General features: G+C 34.5%; 1 protein-coding gene across 2 annotated transcripts in view; it reads right to left on the minus strand.

The window, feature by feature from the left end:
• The window catches only part of LOC110454239 (lachesin-like), a 218478-nt gene that overhangs the window by 7401 nt on the left and 191828 nt on the right, over window positions 1–19249 (minus strand). For both annotated transcript variants that reach the window (XM_021503653.1, XM_021503654.1), the window contains exons 3-6: window positions 11072–11276; window positions 7954–8103; window positions 3686–3814; window positions 249–536 (exon numbers count right to left, since the gene is read on the minus strand). In XM_021503653.1, coding sequence (XP_021359328.1) covers window positions 249–536; window positions 3686–3814; window positions 7954–8103; window positions 11072–11276 — 772 coding nt within the window. The remainder of the gene's footprint in view (window positions 1–248; window positions 537–3685; window positions 3815–7953; window positions 8104–11071; window positions 11277–19249) is intronic.

Here is a 19249-nt window from a genome sequence, read left to right on the forward strand (position 1 = left end):
AATTTAGAGAGTGATTCATTTGTTCATCTCATACATCAGTGCACTCAGTTTGTGAGCTACTCTTGTGTATATATCATCCACCAGTGCACTCAGATAAGTGAGTGATTCCTGTTTACACATCATCCACCAGTGCAGTCAGTTTAGTAAGTGATTCCTGTATACACATCATCCACCAGTGCAGTCAGTTTAGTAATTGTTTTTTTCTGTACACAACATACATCAGTGCACATATATAAGCGACAACATACCATATAAAAGCATTTCCTCCATATCTGTTCCTAGAGAGTTTGAAGCTTTACATGTATATGGTCCGTAGTCGTCTTTGTCAATCTGTCGTATCCTTAAGCTGATGGTGATAGTGTTTTTGTCTTCCTCGTAAACCTCTACTCTATATTTATAATTATTGGTGATCTCTACGCCATTTCTCTTCCAAGTACTATACACTTGAGGGTTAGCCGTCACTCGGCATTCAAGTATTGTTTCTTTTCCCTGGTATTGTCCCATGCGTTTTGTTGGCAAAAATATTTCTGGAGCAACTGAAAGATGAAACGTGAAATAATTACATGAAAGATCATGAGTGCTGAAAGATTATCTGCATATGATATCTGATACGAATTTGAAAACATCATTCATTGAGTAATTACGAAAGTTGTGTTATACGTCATGCTAATTTTAGAGTGTTAATTGTATATCGTGTTTGTTAAGATGATAAAGCAGTGTTAAATGACTTTGTGTACTTCATTATTAAACAGAATGTGCACGATCGTGTCATAAACATTAACCAATGAGTAATTTAGATACAGAAAGTCATATTTTCTGTCAACCATACAATCTCGTTAATAAATATTAAAGTTTATTAGAATCAGTTTAAATTGTAGAGACAGAGGTATGCTATGGGTAGTATTTCTCTATTCAGCGACGAAGGTTTATGTATGACATACTGTAAAGATAGACATTTTCGCGGTGTGGAAAGGTCACAACGCGAACATTTCCGACCGTGAAAATTTCCACACGCGAAAATGTCCACTTTTACAGTACTCTGAGTGTAATTCTGTCCTGTGGGTTATTGTATACCAGATTATACAGAAAGAGTCTTGCTGACGATAACAAATGTCTTTACATGGTATTGGCTCAGGTAGTCAAACTCTGTGAAACACTGCTAGAGTGTGATCTCTCTACGACCAGTCTATCAGAACTGATGCCAAAAATGATGAGATTTTTCTCCCTGGTAAAACTGTTATTTACTAGACAGGCGAATCCCCTTACATCCCGTCGAACCCGGTGCGGCAAACCTAGCAGACTTTGGGGGTCGATAGCATTGGGTTGTTACATGGGCTTCCTAAAATGTGTTTTATAATAAACTAACAATGGACGTGAAACACTTTTAAAGGAGCAACCATACCAGGCAAATTGCTTATCTCCAAACTGATGTGGGGGTGCTTACAATTGCTTTGCTATGATCACTTTGGCATGTGGCCGTCTTTATAAGCTTGATGAATTGAGATGCCGGTACTAGAACCATATACATAAAGCCGGATCTTTACTACATCGATTTCTCATCTGTTTTATTTTATTTGTAAGTGTTATATGCGGTTTTACAATGTAATCAGTTAGGAGAAGTCATCCCATGCATACCCAAGCTCAGACACTCACAGATATAATCCTGATTTATGGACTGGGGCAAAAACTAGGCTCTCTCCTACAGTCAAAACCAGACAATAATACCGTAATGATGTGGAGGTAATGATGCCATACGAATTCGCTTGTTTTATCTGTTGTGTATTATTCGCTAAATGTTTTCAGAGCATGTTTCATTGATGTCGCTACTTGCCAGTGTGATATTTTCTTCCTGATATATTTGCCATAAATGATATTTAAATACGTAATAATGAATAACGAGAATTGATTTATTCATATTTTACGTGTGAAAATACATCAAACAATTTTATGCTGCAACATTCAGAATCTACGACGTTTCTTATCAGAAATGAAACGATCATCTAGAATCTGGCAACATATGTGCTATTGTTTATTTGATATTTGTGTCTTTTTTAATAATTTAATGTGACGACTATATTTTGATTTCACGATACAATTTGTATTTAAAACAAATATATGAGTCTACTACTCGTTATTAATTATTACATTCAACAACTTGAAGTTACTAATAAAGTAGGACTCCAATACTATCCTAGTCATAAAATAATATCTTAATATTTTTTTGTATTTAGCTAGTTTTACACGTCAGCTGTATACACGTATGAAAAGGCTATACACACAAATAGATATATAAAAACCGTTTGAGTCTAATAATGCACAAAATGATGTTTGTTTGTTTGTTTGAACCTGAAATATCTTAATAGGCAGATTGATTTTGGGTTTTTTTGTTTGGTTTTTTAAATGTTTGCATTTGCTTATTTTGTCCCTAATACTACATTGCTGTACTGTATCTCACCATCCAAATTGGTGTTTTTTTGTTTTTATTTTGCATTAGTAAGTTATAAGTGCTATTTGGCGAATATTTCTCTCAGAACTGTTACATTTTGCAAATAGTAAAGGACTTTACTCTATATCCTGTTTTACGTTAATTCTTATCGCACTACAGAAGTGTACTTGAACGACCACCTTTGATATAGCATACGTGTATACTGGTTCTCCTCAGAGAGATTGGTGTGTTATGCTTCCACAAGTTCTAAATAGATTCTTACCACGTTTTAGTGCAGTGATGAATTGTAACGTCGTAGACTCGAAAAACAAATAGAGCTAATTAGGTTTCATCAATAGTACAACTGGATTCTTAGCTGTGCTGTAAAGATTAATGTTTATCCAAACGAGATTAATGGTATGATCGCACAGCTGTGGTCAAAGTTTTTACACCATACATTTTGCAGACGACAGCGTGGTTCAGATTCTGGTCCCTGGTAGCTCTGCATGATCGAACAATCTTAAACAGTACCGTTAACTAGTATGCATGACTAATAACATTGTTTTTCAAGATCGGAATTTTTCTCACTTCTAAATAAAACGCATTCCCCCACCCCACTCGATCTTTATTTTTTTCACTTTTGCCTCATGATAATGAATTATTTTAAATCATTTTCTTATTGCATTTTATGTATAGAATTCCTAGAATTACAGGGTTTTGCGCACTTCCTCTTTTATAACAACAGTAGAAAGAACAATTTAGATTTACACCTTTCTGGCCGCTAGCACCACCTATGAGTCCAATAAGAAAGAAAAAACTTTGTGGTGCAGTGTAATTCATTTTAAGTTTACAGTATCTAGATAACCAAATTTCATAGATGCAATACTGTGTATGTCTTACTTTTGCGAAAAATATTTTTAAACATAGTTTTGTGATAATTATATTAAAAACCGTGGTTGGAACCGTGCTTACGAAGAGATTTATTCTCGTCGTTGTGTTAAGCTGATGATACATCAGTTGAACCCGAATGTGATGCAAAATATACAAAATACCAAGTATTGTAACTTCGTGTTTGTAACTTGCAACATGCGGGGACAATGTATTATACACTTATTAAATTGTCACAGAAAACAATTCTGTTAGAAAAAATATCTCCCGTGTGGGTATCTTAATGTCACTTAGTTTCCCCTCCTAGGGGGGTCAAGGTCTTGTGGGTGAGTGCTCGTTATTTTGTGTCGGTGAGAGCCCCGATGCACGTACATTCAACTACCACTCGGATCTCTCGACTCGCAGCTGGGGATATGTCGTTGAAGGCCACGCATTCATAGATATCGTCGCAGTAGCGAGAAATATTGTAGATGACCAATACTTCCCCATTAAGTCCGACCACTGAAAAACACAAAATACGAGTATCGTAAGTAAACAACGAGGAGGATATATTCGTTAAAATTCATTTATATCCCCTAACTTTTTTAAGCTTTTTACTGTGCTTCAGAAACACGCAATCGATATCTGGTGTTACACCGAAGCTTTGAATTTGTTAGAAGTTCAGTTAAATATCTATTTCCGTTTTGCTGTGTTCTTTGCAAAGGAAACGTCTAACTTCGAAATGTGATTTCTCTTTATTATATGGAACAGGCTAGAAGGAGATGTGGAATTACCTTTTCTGTTTCATTTAATAATCAATGCATTTGTAAATATATGTTTGAAGCACAAATATAACGTGACAGATATTTCAAAATAAGAAACGACAATGGTAAGAGATACTTAAATCGTGATATATAAATCGAAAATTGCGTCGGGCCAATGTTTATGATATTTGTATGAATGGCACTTATCTTACATCACATTTTATTTTCAGTCATGTTGCAATTTTTGTTGCCTCCTTATATTCTCGGGACTACGATATTTGACAGGTTTGCAATTAAGGGTGTTTGGTATAATTCTAACCGACTAGGAGTCGTCTTAAAGGATTATTATTATTGACCGTTCCCTAATTGATGAAAAGAACTTAAGATGCAGCAAGTGTTTACCATGTTGGTCTTTCTGCATCTACTAAATAAAATAAAAAGGTATTTCTTCACTTCGTATTTCTCCGATTAAATAACAACAGATTTGATACCTTTTTTAAAGGGTAACCGAAAATTGTTTTTTGGGTAGCCGTACAAGAATCCTTAAGGTTGGATCTCTAATGTTGTGTTGCCTTTTCCGTAACTATTGTCTTTTGTACCGCCTGATTTTGTCTTTGACGTTTTCGCATAACTTTCTTATGAGCTTAGTTGTGTAAGCTAATTACAGATTTAAAGGTGTTTTTTTTTCAATATTCAATTTTTAACTACACAGACAATTCTTATGTTGCTTGCTCTAAATTGATTTTTTGATTAAAAGATTAGAAAAATATAATTTTTTGAATGTCTCGTAGCTTACAGGTTTATTTCACCAGCTATCTTTTAGCAGATCTTGAAGACACACATGCAATTTAATACATTGATGATTTGCTACCTAAATTTGTTTGATAAATGTATTTTACTTCCCTATGACGCAACCTGAAACTCTACTATTGTTTGAATGGTGTGTAAATATCAAATGCCACAGTATAACTCACAGGCGCGCACACACGTAAAATCCGTGTTTGCCTCTAAATATAACCTGCACGTCATTTCCGATAATTCATCTTCGAGTTAAAGTCATGCCTACTCTTCATTTAGCATTTCACAAACTTGTACATTGCACAATTCTATGGTTTGTTAATAGACTTTATTTCGACGGCCGGATAATTATTACAACATGACATCTTTTTCTTATACCCTCTTTGGTTGAATCATAATCACGTGGAGGTCGATTTTTTGCGATATTGACGTCATTTCAATTGCACACATCATAATGGTCACTGCCAAACCTTTTTTTGACGATTTTCTTTAACTCCATCTTTTATAATTATAAAGCATAACGCTTTATTATCTAATATAATGAACTACATGAATATGGACTGGAAAACCTCGACTTCGTCTCGGTTAAAATCACTTTCCCATGTCCAAATAACAACATAATTACCTCAACAAAAGTCTATAATTGATATTATTATATGCATGAAAATTTCTCGCAATCACATTGGTCGGATCAGATACACGTGACCAGTCCTCAAAAACTCATGTAGACTGGTTATCCGGTGAATATCGATTTCAAAATATAATTATATAACCTATATGGAAATTCCCCGGAACCTGTCGTAGCGCATGCGCAGTTAGACCGGAACGCGATCTGTCAGACGACATTTGAAGATGGCAGCTGGCGAACGTTTCTCCTCCGTTACATCAGAAAATTACCAAAACCGTTCAAGGATAAAGATGTTGTTAACATAAAAAGGCCATTGAACACGCAGTGCATGTCTTATCTTAAGAGGTCCTTGCTTATCTTAAGAAAAAAGAACCTAGACGATGTCTTCGAAAGCTACGATGCTGAACTGTTGATTCAAACCTGGCTAAATATTACACAGAGGCTTGCGTACAAAAATCAGAACCTTTAGTTTAGTTTTATTTTATTGTTGAGGCATATAATAAAACAGTTATGGGCTTTTGTGCTGGTAAATATGATGTGATATGAACCTGAAAGAGTGATATTGACCTCGGCTTCGCCTCAGTCAATATCACTCTTTCAGGTTCATATCACATCATATTCACCAGCACAAAAGTCCATAATTGTATAAAAATGGATTTAAGTGTTCATGCACAACCGCCCTCGTGTCTTCATTTAATTGAAATGCACGTAAGTCTCGAGGAAACATTTGAAATGGAGCTAATACTAGAGGAGTGTTTGTCTGCCTCCGGCAGACGTCTGCATGTATGATAGTGTACGAACGTATTTACGTCTGACTAGAGAGTCTCCTCAAATAAGTTCAATGGAATAAAGTATACATTAGCGTCAACACATCCGATCAAAATCAAAACTCAACGTAGATACGACATGACAACATCAGCAAAAGAAATAAGAGATTAATGAATATATACGATAGATCATATCATATAAATATATATATTTACTTTTATCGCATATGTACTGTGTTATCCAGTGAATATACCCATGTCATTTTCTTTTGCGTATTAACCCACATCATTGTTTCAATCGTGACGTCATGCTGAGGACAAGAACATGAAGTCACAGACTTATGCACTGGAGTCAAAATGGCAGTTTTTTACGTTTCAAGGTTGCATGGAAATTGTGGTTTTACACGAATAAATGCTTCAAATCTAGATTATGTGATAAAAAGGATCGTACACTCGTTTTCATTTTAATTAAATGTATGAAACTCGTCACGAATTTTGCATTTTAGCTCGATTGAGGCTCGCTTAATCGAAAAATTCTTAGACACGTTTCATAAATTTCATATGAAATGGAAACTTATGTAAGATCCTATATATATGACTGATTGTATTATCACCCCCTTTTATTCAATTCCGATTTCGGTTAGTTTATCCAAAACGTTCTTAGCATAAAGCCGAAATGTTCAAATTTGGAACTAACACATTTTGATCTGATAGTATGTTAGTCGTTTATTTGCTCGCCTATCAGTCAATATGATGACGTTGCACCCCCCCCCCCCCCCCCCCCCCCCGCCTTTTTTTTACCATGTCAACATAGAGAACAGACATTACACGCTTATGACACTGACACACGTCGACTGCCAAACGCCGTATTGGAAACGTGACAATTATATTATGTATGACGATTTCCAGTCTTGACAAAACGTTCCAATTTTTGGTTAAAATGTCACTTTTGATGCGACGAAGCATAATTATGTGTGTTTGGTAGATTGTTTTGTTATAAAGACATGGGGGTTCTATTACATAACTCCGGCGGGAGGCGACAAAAACTCGCATCGCACAAATGAAAGTTTTATATGGAAGATATATACTTACAAATATGTCGTCATGAGCGTAACCTGTTCGCAGACATATTTTGTGGTTTGCCTCATCTATTGTTTTACTAAGATATCGCTGGCTTTTTCTGAGTGATTTTTACAAACAAGCATGAGTTGCATGCCTTGATTCAATAAGACGAATTGAACCATTTCAGTTACAGCAAAAAAATGTCAGTTTTTTCCTACATGCATAGCTCTATCTTTTTGTGGCTATATTTTATATATGCAGCAAGTTTTAGTTTGATATACAAGCTTTATTTTACGTAAAATATCATTTTTATAGTTTCTTTACCATTTATAAAAGATATTACTGTGTTTTAGAGACAGGAACTACTTTGTTTTCATTTAATGTTACAAGTGGACAAAAAGTTTAAATTGGAGCTGGAGGTGCACTGAAATAGAGTTGATTAGACATATCAAACTGTATAAAAACTTAAACTATAAACTGTAATTCTTTTCTGTAGGATGACTCTCTATCAGAAGTCAATTTACTTCAAATTTCCTGACGCTCCCGATTGAATATTATACTATTAAATTATAGGTTACCAAGTTCTGGTATGACCGTGTACCATTTTATCAAAATGTATGGGCGATAACTCTCTTTGTTTACCTTCTTTCGCCTCCTTGGTGCTTGAAGGGCGCCGATACCACGTGACCGTAGGTGGTGGTATGCCAGTAGCGTTACATATTAGCTGCACCGTGTCCCCTTCCCTCGCCGTGGTGTCGAAACTCGACAATTCGTCGATAATGGAGGCTGCCTCTATTAACACAATAAACACATTACTTCAAAAGTCATTACATCAAGCCGACTTCTTTTGATCTTGCCATCTTTGATATAACATTGTCTTTAATATGGGGGAGAACATTTTAAAATTGTTTTAATGTCAAACAACTCTTTCGCTTTGCTCATCGTTGTAGCGAAAAATGAAAAACGGAGATTATATCTAACGCATTCGCAGAAATTATGTGTTCAAATAAGCCGAGTCGTATTATCAGTATACTATCTCTCAATGAATCTATTGCTGTCGGTGTTGACATTTTCCTCCTACAAAGAGATTGTATTGAACAATGACGCTAGCAGAAGCACGACTCTCCGACGACCAATTTCTGACACAATGGCAAAAACATCAAACGATCGAAAATAAACTGTTATTTACATATTTTGGAAAAAAAAATCTTTTGTGGAATACATGTGATTTAGAGTTTTATAAATCTGAGTGAAGCTCCATAAACAACCTAAAGACTGACTTTTGGTTTTTCATATGACAATTTTTTCCATTTATATCTTTCATAAATTCATTCACGTTTGTGGTTAGACATCTTTCAAAGAACATTTGGTAATATATGCTGTTTAATCTGTCAATCCTATTGTACTAATGATTAAAAAGATCCATATTGTTTAGATGAGATACAGAGAGTTTGATTGACAGGAGTCTGACATTCTATTTATCAAATAAATTACTTAAATTACTTAATTGAATCGTTTTCTTGAAAATTAAGCAGAAACGTTAAGAATAATCAATTCATCAATATATTTTATAAGAAACCTTTCCAAGTACAATTATACAATTATGTTTTGATAATATACATTGCTGAGTGTGCAATTCATATTTAAATAAACCAAATAATATAACACACTATGAATAAACGTTTTTTAAACGAGCTTTATTTTAATCGATTAATAAAAATAACACGAGTTTGAAATTCGTTCTATCTTTAAATTATGCCGTGACGTCATCACAACTTTACATGAACTTGTGACGTCATAATGGAATCCACAACCAAGTCATAATATAGGTATTGTTAAATCGTTCTATATTTAACATACGTTCCGCTGATTGGATGTAAATCAATTGTTCAATATAATTTATAGATAACAGATTTCTTTAAAATTAAGCTTAAGTAATTAACTGAAAGTACGAGAAAATTAATTTTTAATAAGCATGAAAGAGCATTTCAACACGTTATCCATGGCTTGGTTTTCTGATTAATTACCTATCATAATATTTCATGAAAAGCTGATAACGTCGAAAGAGAAAATATGTTAGTGAGTCTGGCTATGATGAGCGTGTCAAGAGATAGTAGTGAAAGTCGTAAATCACAAGTCGTGGATGCTTGCTGGCAGCAACTCCGCCGCAGCGCCTTGCATTATAGGAAGTAAACTTGAGTTTGTCGCACGAGATATTATCAGTTAAGGTGGACATTGGATGCCAGGCACATCCTGACAAACCATTTATTATAAACGTCACATTAATTTCAGTAATCATGACATTTGTAACTCGGATCGCAACCGTGCGAAAATAATTGGTATATCGGGAAAAAAACAAGGATATCGGATTTATCGATCAGATTCCTTAAGAAAAAGGACATCGCCATCACGGATGATAAAGGGCTGATCTCTCTCTGGAGGAGAGGAGTAATTTGTGGGGAGAGGGCTATTTCCGAACCGGTATTTCATTTAACATTGACATGTGAATTGAAAGAAAATCAATAAAGAACATTATTTACCAACAAAAAAGGATATCACTGTATCTACTATAATTCTCTTTACTTAAAATACATGGTTTGTCTGCTTTTATGTCCTTTTAACAGCTTTGATCATTTAAGCACGAGCCAGGTTTGGTGGTGGAGGAAAACCGCAGTACCAGAAGAAAAAACCACCGACCTGTGGACAGTACCTGGCGATTGCCCCACGATGGCCTCAAACCCGTGATCCAGTGATGGAGGGCTAGTGGTAGCAAAATGTCAGACGGCTTAACCACTTGGCCACCGTGGCCACTCTATAGAAGAGCACTATGGCATGAAGAGCTAAAACACGATGACCATTCAGAAGTCTTTAAATGTGATATTTTTCACTCATTACCGATACGATATCCCTGTTGTAAAGTGGTGTGAGGTACAGGTCGGAGATTATGAACCAATGTAACTACTGGGTACGAAAAAGAGAACGTTTGGTCGTCACTTCTACTTAACTCGGTATATCAATAAATAAGCTTGGCGACAGTGCAGACAATATAATTTGCATCGTCTTCAATATATTCAGATAGAAATGATTTCCTTGCAGCTTTAATGTTTGATAAATGTGATCTCCAAACCAGGTCGCGTATGTGTGTTTTAAGCCATGTGAAATTTAGATATCTAATTACATGTACGTAAAACATTTAGTTACATTTATACAAACACTGCAGTATATATTTTTTGAAGAACTTAAAACGATTCTATTTTCATCAATAAAGTGTTTTGACTGACAAACAGAAATAAAATAATCATTTTGATGTACCGCAGACTCCTTTGATCTCTTTGTGTTGTCATGATAAGGGCAAGTCAGTAACGTTGACCTGTAAAATCATAGTTATGTACTCAAAAGTGGTTATGTTTTCCATTCCAGACAAAGTTAAACATCAAACTTATGCGATGAATCCGATTTTTGTTTACCATAACTGTGGACTTGTTATACTCACTTAAATAAACAATAAAATGCACCAGGAGATATAACACGTTTTGCAATAAAATGTAACAACATCATAAAGACTCCACAAAACATTAAGTGGGCGTTAATGTTTTGTGTTTAGTTTCATTGACAATCAATCAAAATAAGACTTACTAAGCATAAGACATAGTAAGTGTAGACGATTGAACTCATTTTCGTCAGAGAGGTGTTAATCTCCGGCTGTCACCGGAAGCGTGTAGTAGTCATGTGACAATCACATGACAAGGGTATGACTTACCATGGACGTAAAGCACGATATTTTTAATTTTGACAGGATGAGTGTTGATCTGACACATGTATTTGCCGCTGTCTGACGGCTTGACATCTCGTATAAACAGATTCCAGTCGTTCGTATACGGTCTTTCTAAACTGATTCTGTCATCGGAGATTACCCGTCGCTCTTCTAGGGTGAGAATCTTTTCACGGGGATCAAGCCAGGCCACCTACAACACATAAATATATGCAGGCGTAATTACCAAGGGGACAATAAATGCAGTGATATAGTACAGCCAGCCAATGTGTTCAAGCACTTGGCACTAGTGACAGTTGCCTGATTGCTTCCTATCATATGGACAGTTCAAGGACGTCTACAAACCAATGTTGTCTGGTGCGTATGTACCAGGTTAACCCGTTATATATGCGAATCTTGGGGTGAAAAATCTGAAAACGACTTTCGCAATACCTTCTAGCTAATCCAAAGCGTTCATAAAAATGAGTTATCAATTTAATGTATTTTGTTCTATTGCATATAAAAAGTATATTATTAAAAAAAAAGGAAAAGTCCAATTATCTCTCTTTCATTTTGAGTGATATGAAGAACTTTTAAGGCTATACACTAAAGACAAAGCAATGGAATGACATGAAGAAATAAACACCGGTTATTTATTTGTTAATGTTATCAAGAATTATTCATATTGCAAAAGGATTAAGCTTAACACCAATTTCATTTGAAATTATTTCCTCATCGAACAGACGATGGCTGGTTTTCCATGTAGTGTTAAGCTAGACAATGAATGGTGTTGAAACTTTGACATAGTCACTAGAAAAAAGAAATAAGGCAACATCTTTTTAAAAACAAATTAAGCAGAAAGCTTTATAAAGTAAATAGTTACTGCAGACTGCACCATAAGGCCATTTTCTGGATTATGGACTCCACAGTTATACTTAGATCAAACGAATGCTTGCAAAGTAAAAATGTAAGTTACACGTATACTCAACTTGTTTGGAAACTTAAACAAGCACTTGTCTCTTTTTGCTGATTATACATATTTTGAAATAACACATAATTTAAGTTTAAACGTTTTTTCTATCGGTTCGAGTAATTGTTTCCTTATATATTTATATATCTTGTGATGTCTTCCCTGGATTAGCCTTTGTCTGCATTCACGAGGTCCAGCAGTAATCGTATTCGTGCGTCTGTCTCATACATAACAATTAACAAAGTACAAACTGGTAACTAAAGGTACACGTATAAATGTACATATATCAATCTAGGAATCACTTCTGACGGATCATGATGGCGTATTAATTGAAGAGCAATTTCCAAGTACATGAAGGTACCGATATAGAAATAGCGCACTAAACGGCTGCACAGAGGGGAGAAATATCTCGCCTTGGAGACTGTTTCGCTGTCTAATGTTCTACAGCATTTCAAACTACGTTATTAAGCTATTGTTTTGCACGGAAACGCTGCCTCTTGGAACAAAAATGAGTGGTTAAAAATTGTACTACAACGAACATTGGGTATCTTAGTAGCTAGTTGAGAATGGTCCATTGCTACATGTAGCAAGGAAAAACAGATATGTAGCTTTTAGCTGATATTCTCTGCTTAAAACAGAGGCTTCAAATCTTCATTTTGATCCGAGTGACCAACTTCTTGACGAATCGGTTTCATATTTTTCCAAACAGTTTTACTTCAGAACGCGGTATGTCAGTTCTTATGAAATCAGAAGAAATAAAACTAATTAACCATTTACATAAGAAGTGACCTCTGCTATTTTACTTATATTACATGTCTATAAAGATGATAAATATATGAGTTGTAATAGAATTAACACGCTAGTAATGTTAAATAACTACATATATATACAATATTATTCTTTATCTTATATCGAAAGTGCAATGTGGTATTTAGATGTGTTGATAATATTTTTGCCATTAAATCTCTTAAGTCATTTATTAATAAATTTGTAGTGGAAGGGTGTTATTGATCTCGTTGTAATATATGATCCTGCATTTTTCACAACCTATGTTTTATTCCACTACTCTCAATCACATTTATTTAGTGATGTATTTATTTACTTAAGACAGAAACCTTTATTTTGGAATTCTTTTTGTAAACAAATTCAAATAAGTCGAACGTCAAAGAAAATATTTTCTTGTAAACAATTTTTTGAGCAAAATGAAAAATATTCACGATAAATTCGTGAGAAAGTTTTAATACCTGGTTGACAATATCTTTGTCGAGTTCCTAGGCAAGATTTCCCAGCAACCTACTGGCAGACAAATGAGAACAAACCATGCCCCTCTCTTGACCGATTTGTCTTTTGTTTCCATAGAAAGCTTAATTGATCAAAAAGCGTATGATTAAATCTAACAAAGGCCTTACCAAATCCTTTAATATAGCTGTCAGATTTATGTACAATGCATACACCGCTTACCTTGATATTTTTTTCTTTCAAATGACTTAAAGGGACAACATACTATTCAGCTGTTAGCTTGACGATTCCAATTTTCTTAACGTGAGCTTACCGTTTCTTGAAAGTTACACCCCTGTTCTCAAACATACTCTAGTAGCATGTTAACATATAGCAGTTGATATTATCAGGCTTCCTCGAAATATTAGACAGATTTTGAATGCTGACGAATAAACCTTACAATACATGGTTTGGGGGGGGGGGGAGTTTGATGGAGACAATGAGCATGTTTAACGTTCACCATAATGATATCATTTGAAAATACACCTTTTCCTTTTGCAACATGAACGTTTAGTTTTTTTCTTATGTCCATTTGTGTGTCCTGTGATTTCTTTGTCCCTAACCCAGTTTTCACGCCGCGGACTTCACATATCTTGGACTTGACCTAGATTTAACATAACACGTGTCTTTGATGAAACAGAAGATGCATACCTTTTCGAAATGCATGTACCCTTGTACATTTTTAAAGGTCTCTGCATTTCCTATGTTCATACATATATTTTGCCGTAGTTTCATTAAGTTTGAGTTGGAATTTCGGTTTTGTCGACACTTCAGCGTTCTCTCTTTTTAACGTTATATCACACCATATGGAGATATCAATGTAAATATAAACTTACTGCAAACCAATATTCTCTTGATCTTTCTTCAGTAATATATCAAATTGTTACCCTGTTCCTGTGATGTATTAAAGATTTATATCATACCAATATCCAAAATTGTTATTTGGGACAAAAACTAAAATTCATAAAGTGAGTATAACACACGTGTTAACTGACTTCACTGAATCAATTCACAGTATCTAACGAAGCTGAAATTGATACACCGACAGTCATTAACCAAAGTATTCCTATGTAAGTTTGGATGTAATGAACATGTTTTGACACTCTGTCCTCCTAAAATGATATTATCGTACAACAAGCTTCAATATCCTTTGTGTTCCACTTATCTAGTGGACTCAATTTTACTACTCTATGAATATGTAACAGATTAATATTTGAATATGCAAAATGATTTCACTGGTGCATGCAACACATACATTTAATGGTAGTTTAAGTAGTCCTAGTGCATTATTATTAAACATTCTTCATGAAGGTACCAATCCAAAACATGCAACGTGTCCAAAGACGTGTTGGAAGCAACTGAAAACATTCATTGACCTTTGAAAAAATATTCTTGATGATCTTTATTAAACATATTCTTGGTTAATTGTTGACCATTATTCCTTATAAATTATGCATTAATTATAATAAACTCAAAATAGCATTTACATATGGTCTGTTTTGTACTTGGCTTAATTTGCATGTTCATTAACTATCTAATATACAATGTCATTAACAAAAATACAAAAAAATAATAATTGTATCATCAGTATATTTGTTGATGTCACCATAAGGCAATCAATCTGTTATATAACAAAACATAGTTTTTTTGGTTGCGAAAAAAAAAACAATTTTCACATTCGCATAGTTGCCTCTGTTTGACCGGAAACGGGGTTCTACATAAAGCCATTAATCCACCATATAAAAGACACCGTCTGCATCTAAGTAGAAATATCTCGAGTTAAGGAAATAACGAAGAATTCTGGAGACATCAAAAACACGTTTGTATGTAGTTTGTACCAAAATTTCCAATATAGGACTGGATAACGACGTTAGATAAATCGAGTACTTTAAATCGCGTGACACTGATTGGCATATAGACATTATCAATTATCGGAAGGAAGTGATTTGGTTGTATGTTTCCGCGAGGTGGGGCAATTTATGGAAACATTTACAGATTCAAAATATGCAATTAATAGGACTTGGATGATTTCTAGCCCGTCCTAAGCTGTGGTGTGTAGTCATGCGTGTGTAATGCGAAGGCAAGAAAATGGATAATTCTGCCAATACTTTTATAACTTTACGGAAAGACAGAACATAACACTTCGGTAATTGGGGAATGGAGCCAGGGGACGGATATTGTAGAAAATTATGGATAGTTATTATAACTTTGCTGTATTTACGACTCTTGAGAGAGTTACGATCGGAGTGGAAAACGCCATAAAGAAAGCAATATTTCCAGCACCTCCAAAGGGTTCGATCTGGTTCTAAGGCATATGGTGTTATGAATTAAATTAAGACTAGAATTAAACAAATTATATATATAAATATTAATCATTCTTAAAATGTAAATTAAATTTTCTATTAAACACTTTAAATATTATTCAATTTTAACTAATATTTTTTTTATTATAAATTCTATCCATTCAATTAAGCCGTTTGATGAAACATAATTAAATTGTAACTCGTTTTGACGGATGCATTGTAAGAATTAATAACAAATATCTAACGTTTCATATTGAAAATTAATCTTCCAACATATTTCAAAGCAACCATATGTATGACGTAATGTTATTACGTATTAACAATAAACCATGTAACATTATTAATACCTTACTGTCATAATGAAAAGTGTTTTAAAACAACAACAAAATATAGATACTAAAATGAAAAATAATATTAAGAATTCTGCTTGATATTTTCCAAACCTTCTTTACGTTTTAATCCAGAGTTATTTCTCTTTTAATTTCTATGCAATGACAACAAGAGAATACCGCAGTGTCAACAAAACCATGTAACGTAGTTAAGCTTCACGTACACGGTTGTGCTAGAAACAATTAAAATGAGCTTTTCTTTTTAACTAGCTGACGTGTTATAACAGCAGGGTTGTTGTTATAGAAAATATTTGTTCGCCAAAAATTTCATTTTATAGGTTGAGGATATCTAAACATTACCTTTATTTACGTTATTGCAAAATTATATCAACTCCCGATAAAAGATTCTTTCCCTAAATGTAGGGGCTTGTTATATTCATCAAATGAAAACGTGTTGTTGGTTTTTTTTATTGAGAATAAAGGTAATATCATGGCGTGGTTTTTGGTGTGTTTTTTTATTGTAACACATTAACGCTAAATGTTATGAGGCAAGAGCAGTAATTTATAGAGTAACACATACACCACATGGTCACTCTTAAAACGTTTGTTATATACAACACTTCTCACACGAGCCCTCCAGCTTTTACTATGCCTTGTTTGACGTACAATCATACTCCCAGTAGACTTAGGATATCAGAAACGATATTTATTGAAAAAATGTATCTTGAAATTACTTTTGGGACAAGGATTAGGTCTAGGCTTTATGTTGATTTCTTATTAAGAGCAACATGCTGTCGACCATATTCAATTTGGATATACACTGGACAGCGTCATGTTCATCCTACACTACAAAGACAGGGTAACGACCTAGACGGTGGAGATTACATACGTCTGTCTATCTAATAATGGTCAGTGCTGAAAAATTGAGTTACGTCAGGTAACGAAAGCCCACATTATAATTAAGTCTGCTTGAATATGGTAGATGGCATGATGGTAAGAAAGATAATTTAGTCATAGAACATCACTAGGGTGTGTCCCAAAATGCCTATTGTGTGCTAAATTAAAACCAATCAACATAAATCTAATCAGCCGCACATCCCGACCTAAGTCATAGATATCTACTGCCTTACAAGGCAGAGACAAAGCAGAGAGGGATTAGTCTCCGTTCTATTAGACGAGTATCGTTGGAATGGGTCCAGACATTCAATGAGACAGTGCCCCACGTTAAGAACCCCATCAAATGCACTACCGTGGACCCAGGACCCGATCAGAGAGGTCATACTTGCTAAATTGATATGGCCACGACAGTCCCCGGATACTTGATGGCCGCAGACAATCAAGTCATGCTCGAAAGACATTGTCCTGGGCGTGAAAAATCAACAGAAGCTTCCCGCTGCCTCGGATTTCTTTATTAGCATCATGTTTTTGGACATGGAGAGAGATGTAATTTACAACTTTTCTCTGTGATAGATGTTTCTTTCTCAGCGTTATATTTAGCATGGCAAGCCGGGTCTCAGACTAGACATGCCTACATTACAAACACATTATATCATTGATGAATCTGCAGCGCCACTAGAGCGACCCCGTTATCTGATGTTAAGAAGCCTTTTTCCCAATGTTTTTTTTTTTTTTTTTTTTTTTTTAAAAACCCTTTTTCCCAATTTTTTTTTTTTTTTTTTTTTTTTTGTAAGAACTGTAAAACTGCTTCCCATTGATATGTTTTCATCTTTTCTTCATATTGTTTTCTAAATTTACTTGAAAAATTAATATATTAACATATGCCTGCCCGAGAAGTTCAGACATTCAAGTATCGTGTGTACGATTCAAAACATACAACAAGGAGAAATATGCTCATTTCCTATCCACGCTCAACCTGCCATTTCTAAGTAACTTTAGCGAAGTATGACGTAAAAAAAAAAAATGTGAACGCGATATAAATAATCAATAAAAAGCTTATATATATTGTATCGTTACAATGAATCATCAATCCAGGAAAGATATCATTTTACTTAGCCTCCTGATTTAGGGAAGTATCATCTTTTCAGGTCGATAAATCTCCGTATTAAGTTAATACCAATTTATTTATTTACCAATCATTTATATATTTTCGAATCGGGGATACCCATAAGAGAAATGTTCGCCCTCCGCCTACGTCGAACTTAAAACACTGGTGAAGGCTCCAGACATCTTCCCTTGATAAGCTGTTAGACATAGTGTTGTTGATATGTTGGCTCTTGTTTGATTACTTATTAATTATGACAACATAATGCAGGCCATAACTGTGGTTTAGATGCTCCGAATATAACATGTTAGCAAATGCCTCATAGGCATCTCTCATTAATACCTAATGCTATAGTTTTACATTTTTTGAATGCAGAATTCTAATGAAGCCTAGTGATGATATGTTCTTTCATGGAAGAGTCCCAACATTTCATCACTGTTTAGATTGCCTTAATGAATGGCTTAAAGGTGTGTTTTATTACAATATTACATAACAAACACGTATTGCATTATCTTTGCTATTAGTAGACATCTCAACATTACATTGTGTCTTGAAAGCATTCCGTTAATCAATATATTTCAAATCAATGGGAAATGTTCACACAAATTATCAATTCATCAAGACAAATGAAAGGATTTGAAACGACATCTTAAACAAACTACATTTCAATAAGATAAAAAATAACAAAGTTAAAATTTGATCAACCAATAGGTAAGTACTGTGTATAAGTAAACATCCTGCTTGTACATCGGACAAGTAGAAACTGCAATTATTTGTAGCACTACGTCACATAAGTTTCCCGTTTTACTTGCTATCTTCGAATGTATTAAAGATAAATGTACTTTTTTAAATTAATTTTTGACTCATTCGCAAGTTCTCATAGCGTTTACATGTAACAGTGTATTCGATAGTGTATGACATATATTACGACTTACTGGATAAATATGTACTTTTAAAAAATGCAGCCGTTATCCTGATCTGATTTCTATATCTTAGATAAAGTGTCCAAAACGATTTAAATCTTAATCACTCAGTCTGATGTTGGTAATGAACAAACCAACAAGAGAATGCAGAATTCCAATTTGAACTTCAAATCATTAAAACCAGGGCAACGTATGAACGAAAACCCTTAATAAAGTACAAGGCAAATAAAACCACGCCATGTGTTCTGGAGTTGACCCTAGGGTTGAGACGTAGGGATTCCCCTATTCATAACAATGGTATGACGTCACTTCAACAATACAATGATGTCACGTCAACAATCCATCAACGTCACGTCAACCCTGAATTTAGCATGTAACGTTA

This window comes from Mizuhopecten yessoensis, unplaced genomic scaffold, assembly GCF_002113885.1.
Source record: "Mizuhopecten yessoensis strain PY_sf001 unplaced genomic scaffold, ASM211388v2 scaffold7725, whole genome shotgun sequence".
NCBI lineage: Eukaryota > Metazoa > Mollusca > Bivalvia > Pectinida > Pectinidae > Mizuhopecten > Mizuhopecten yessoensis.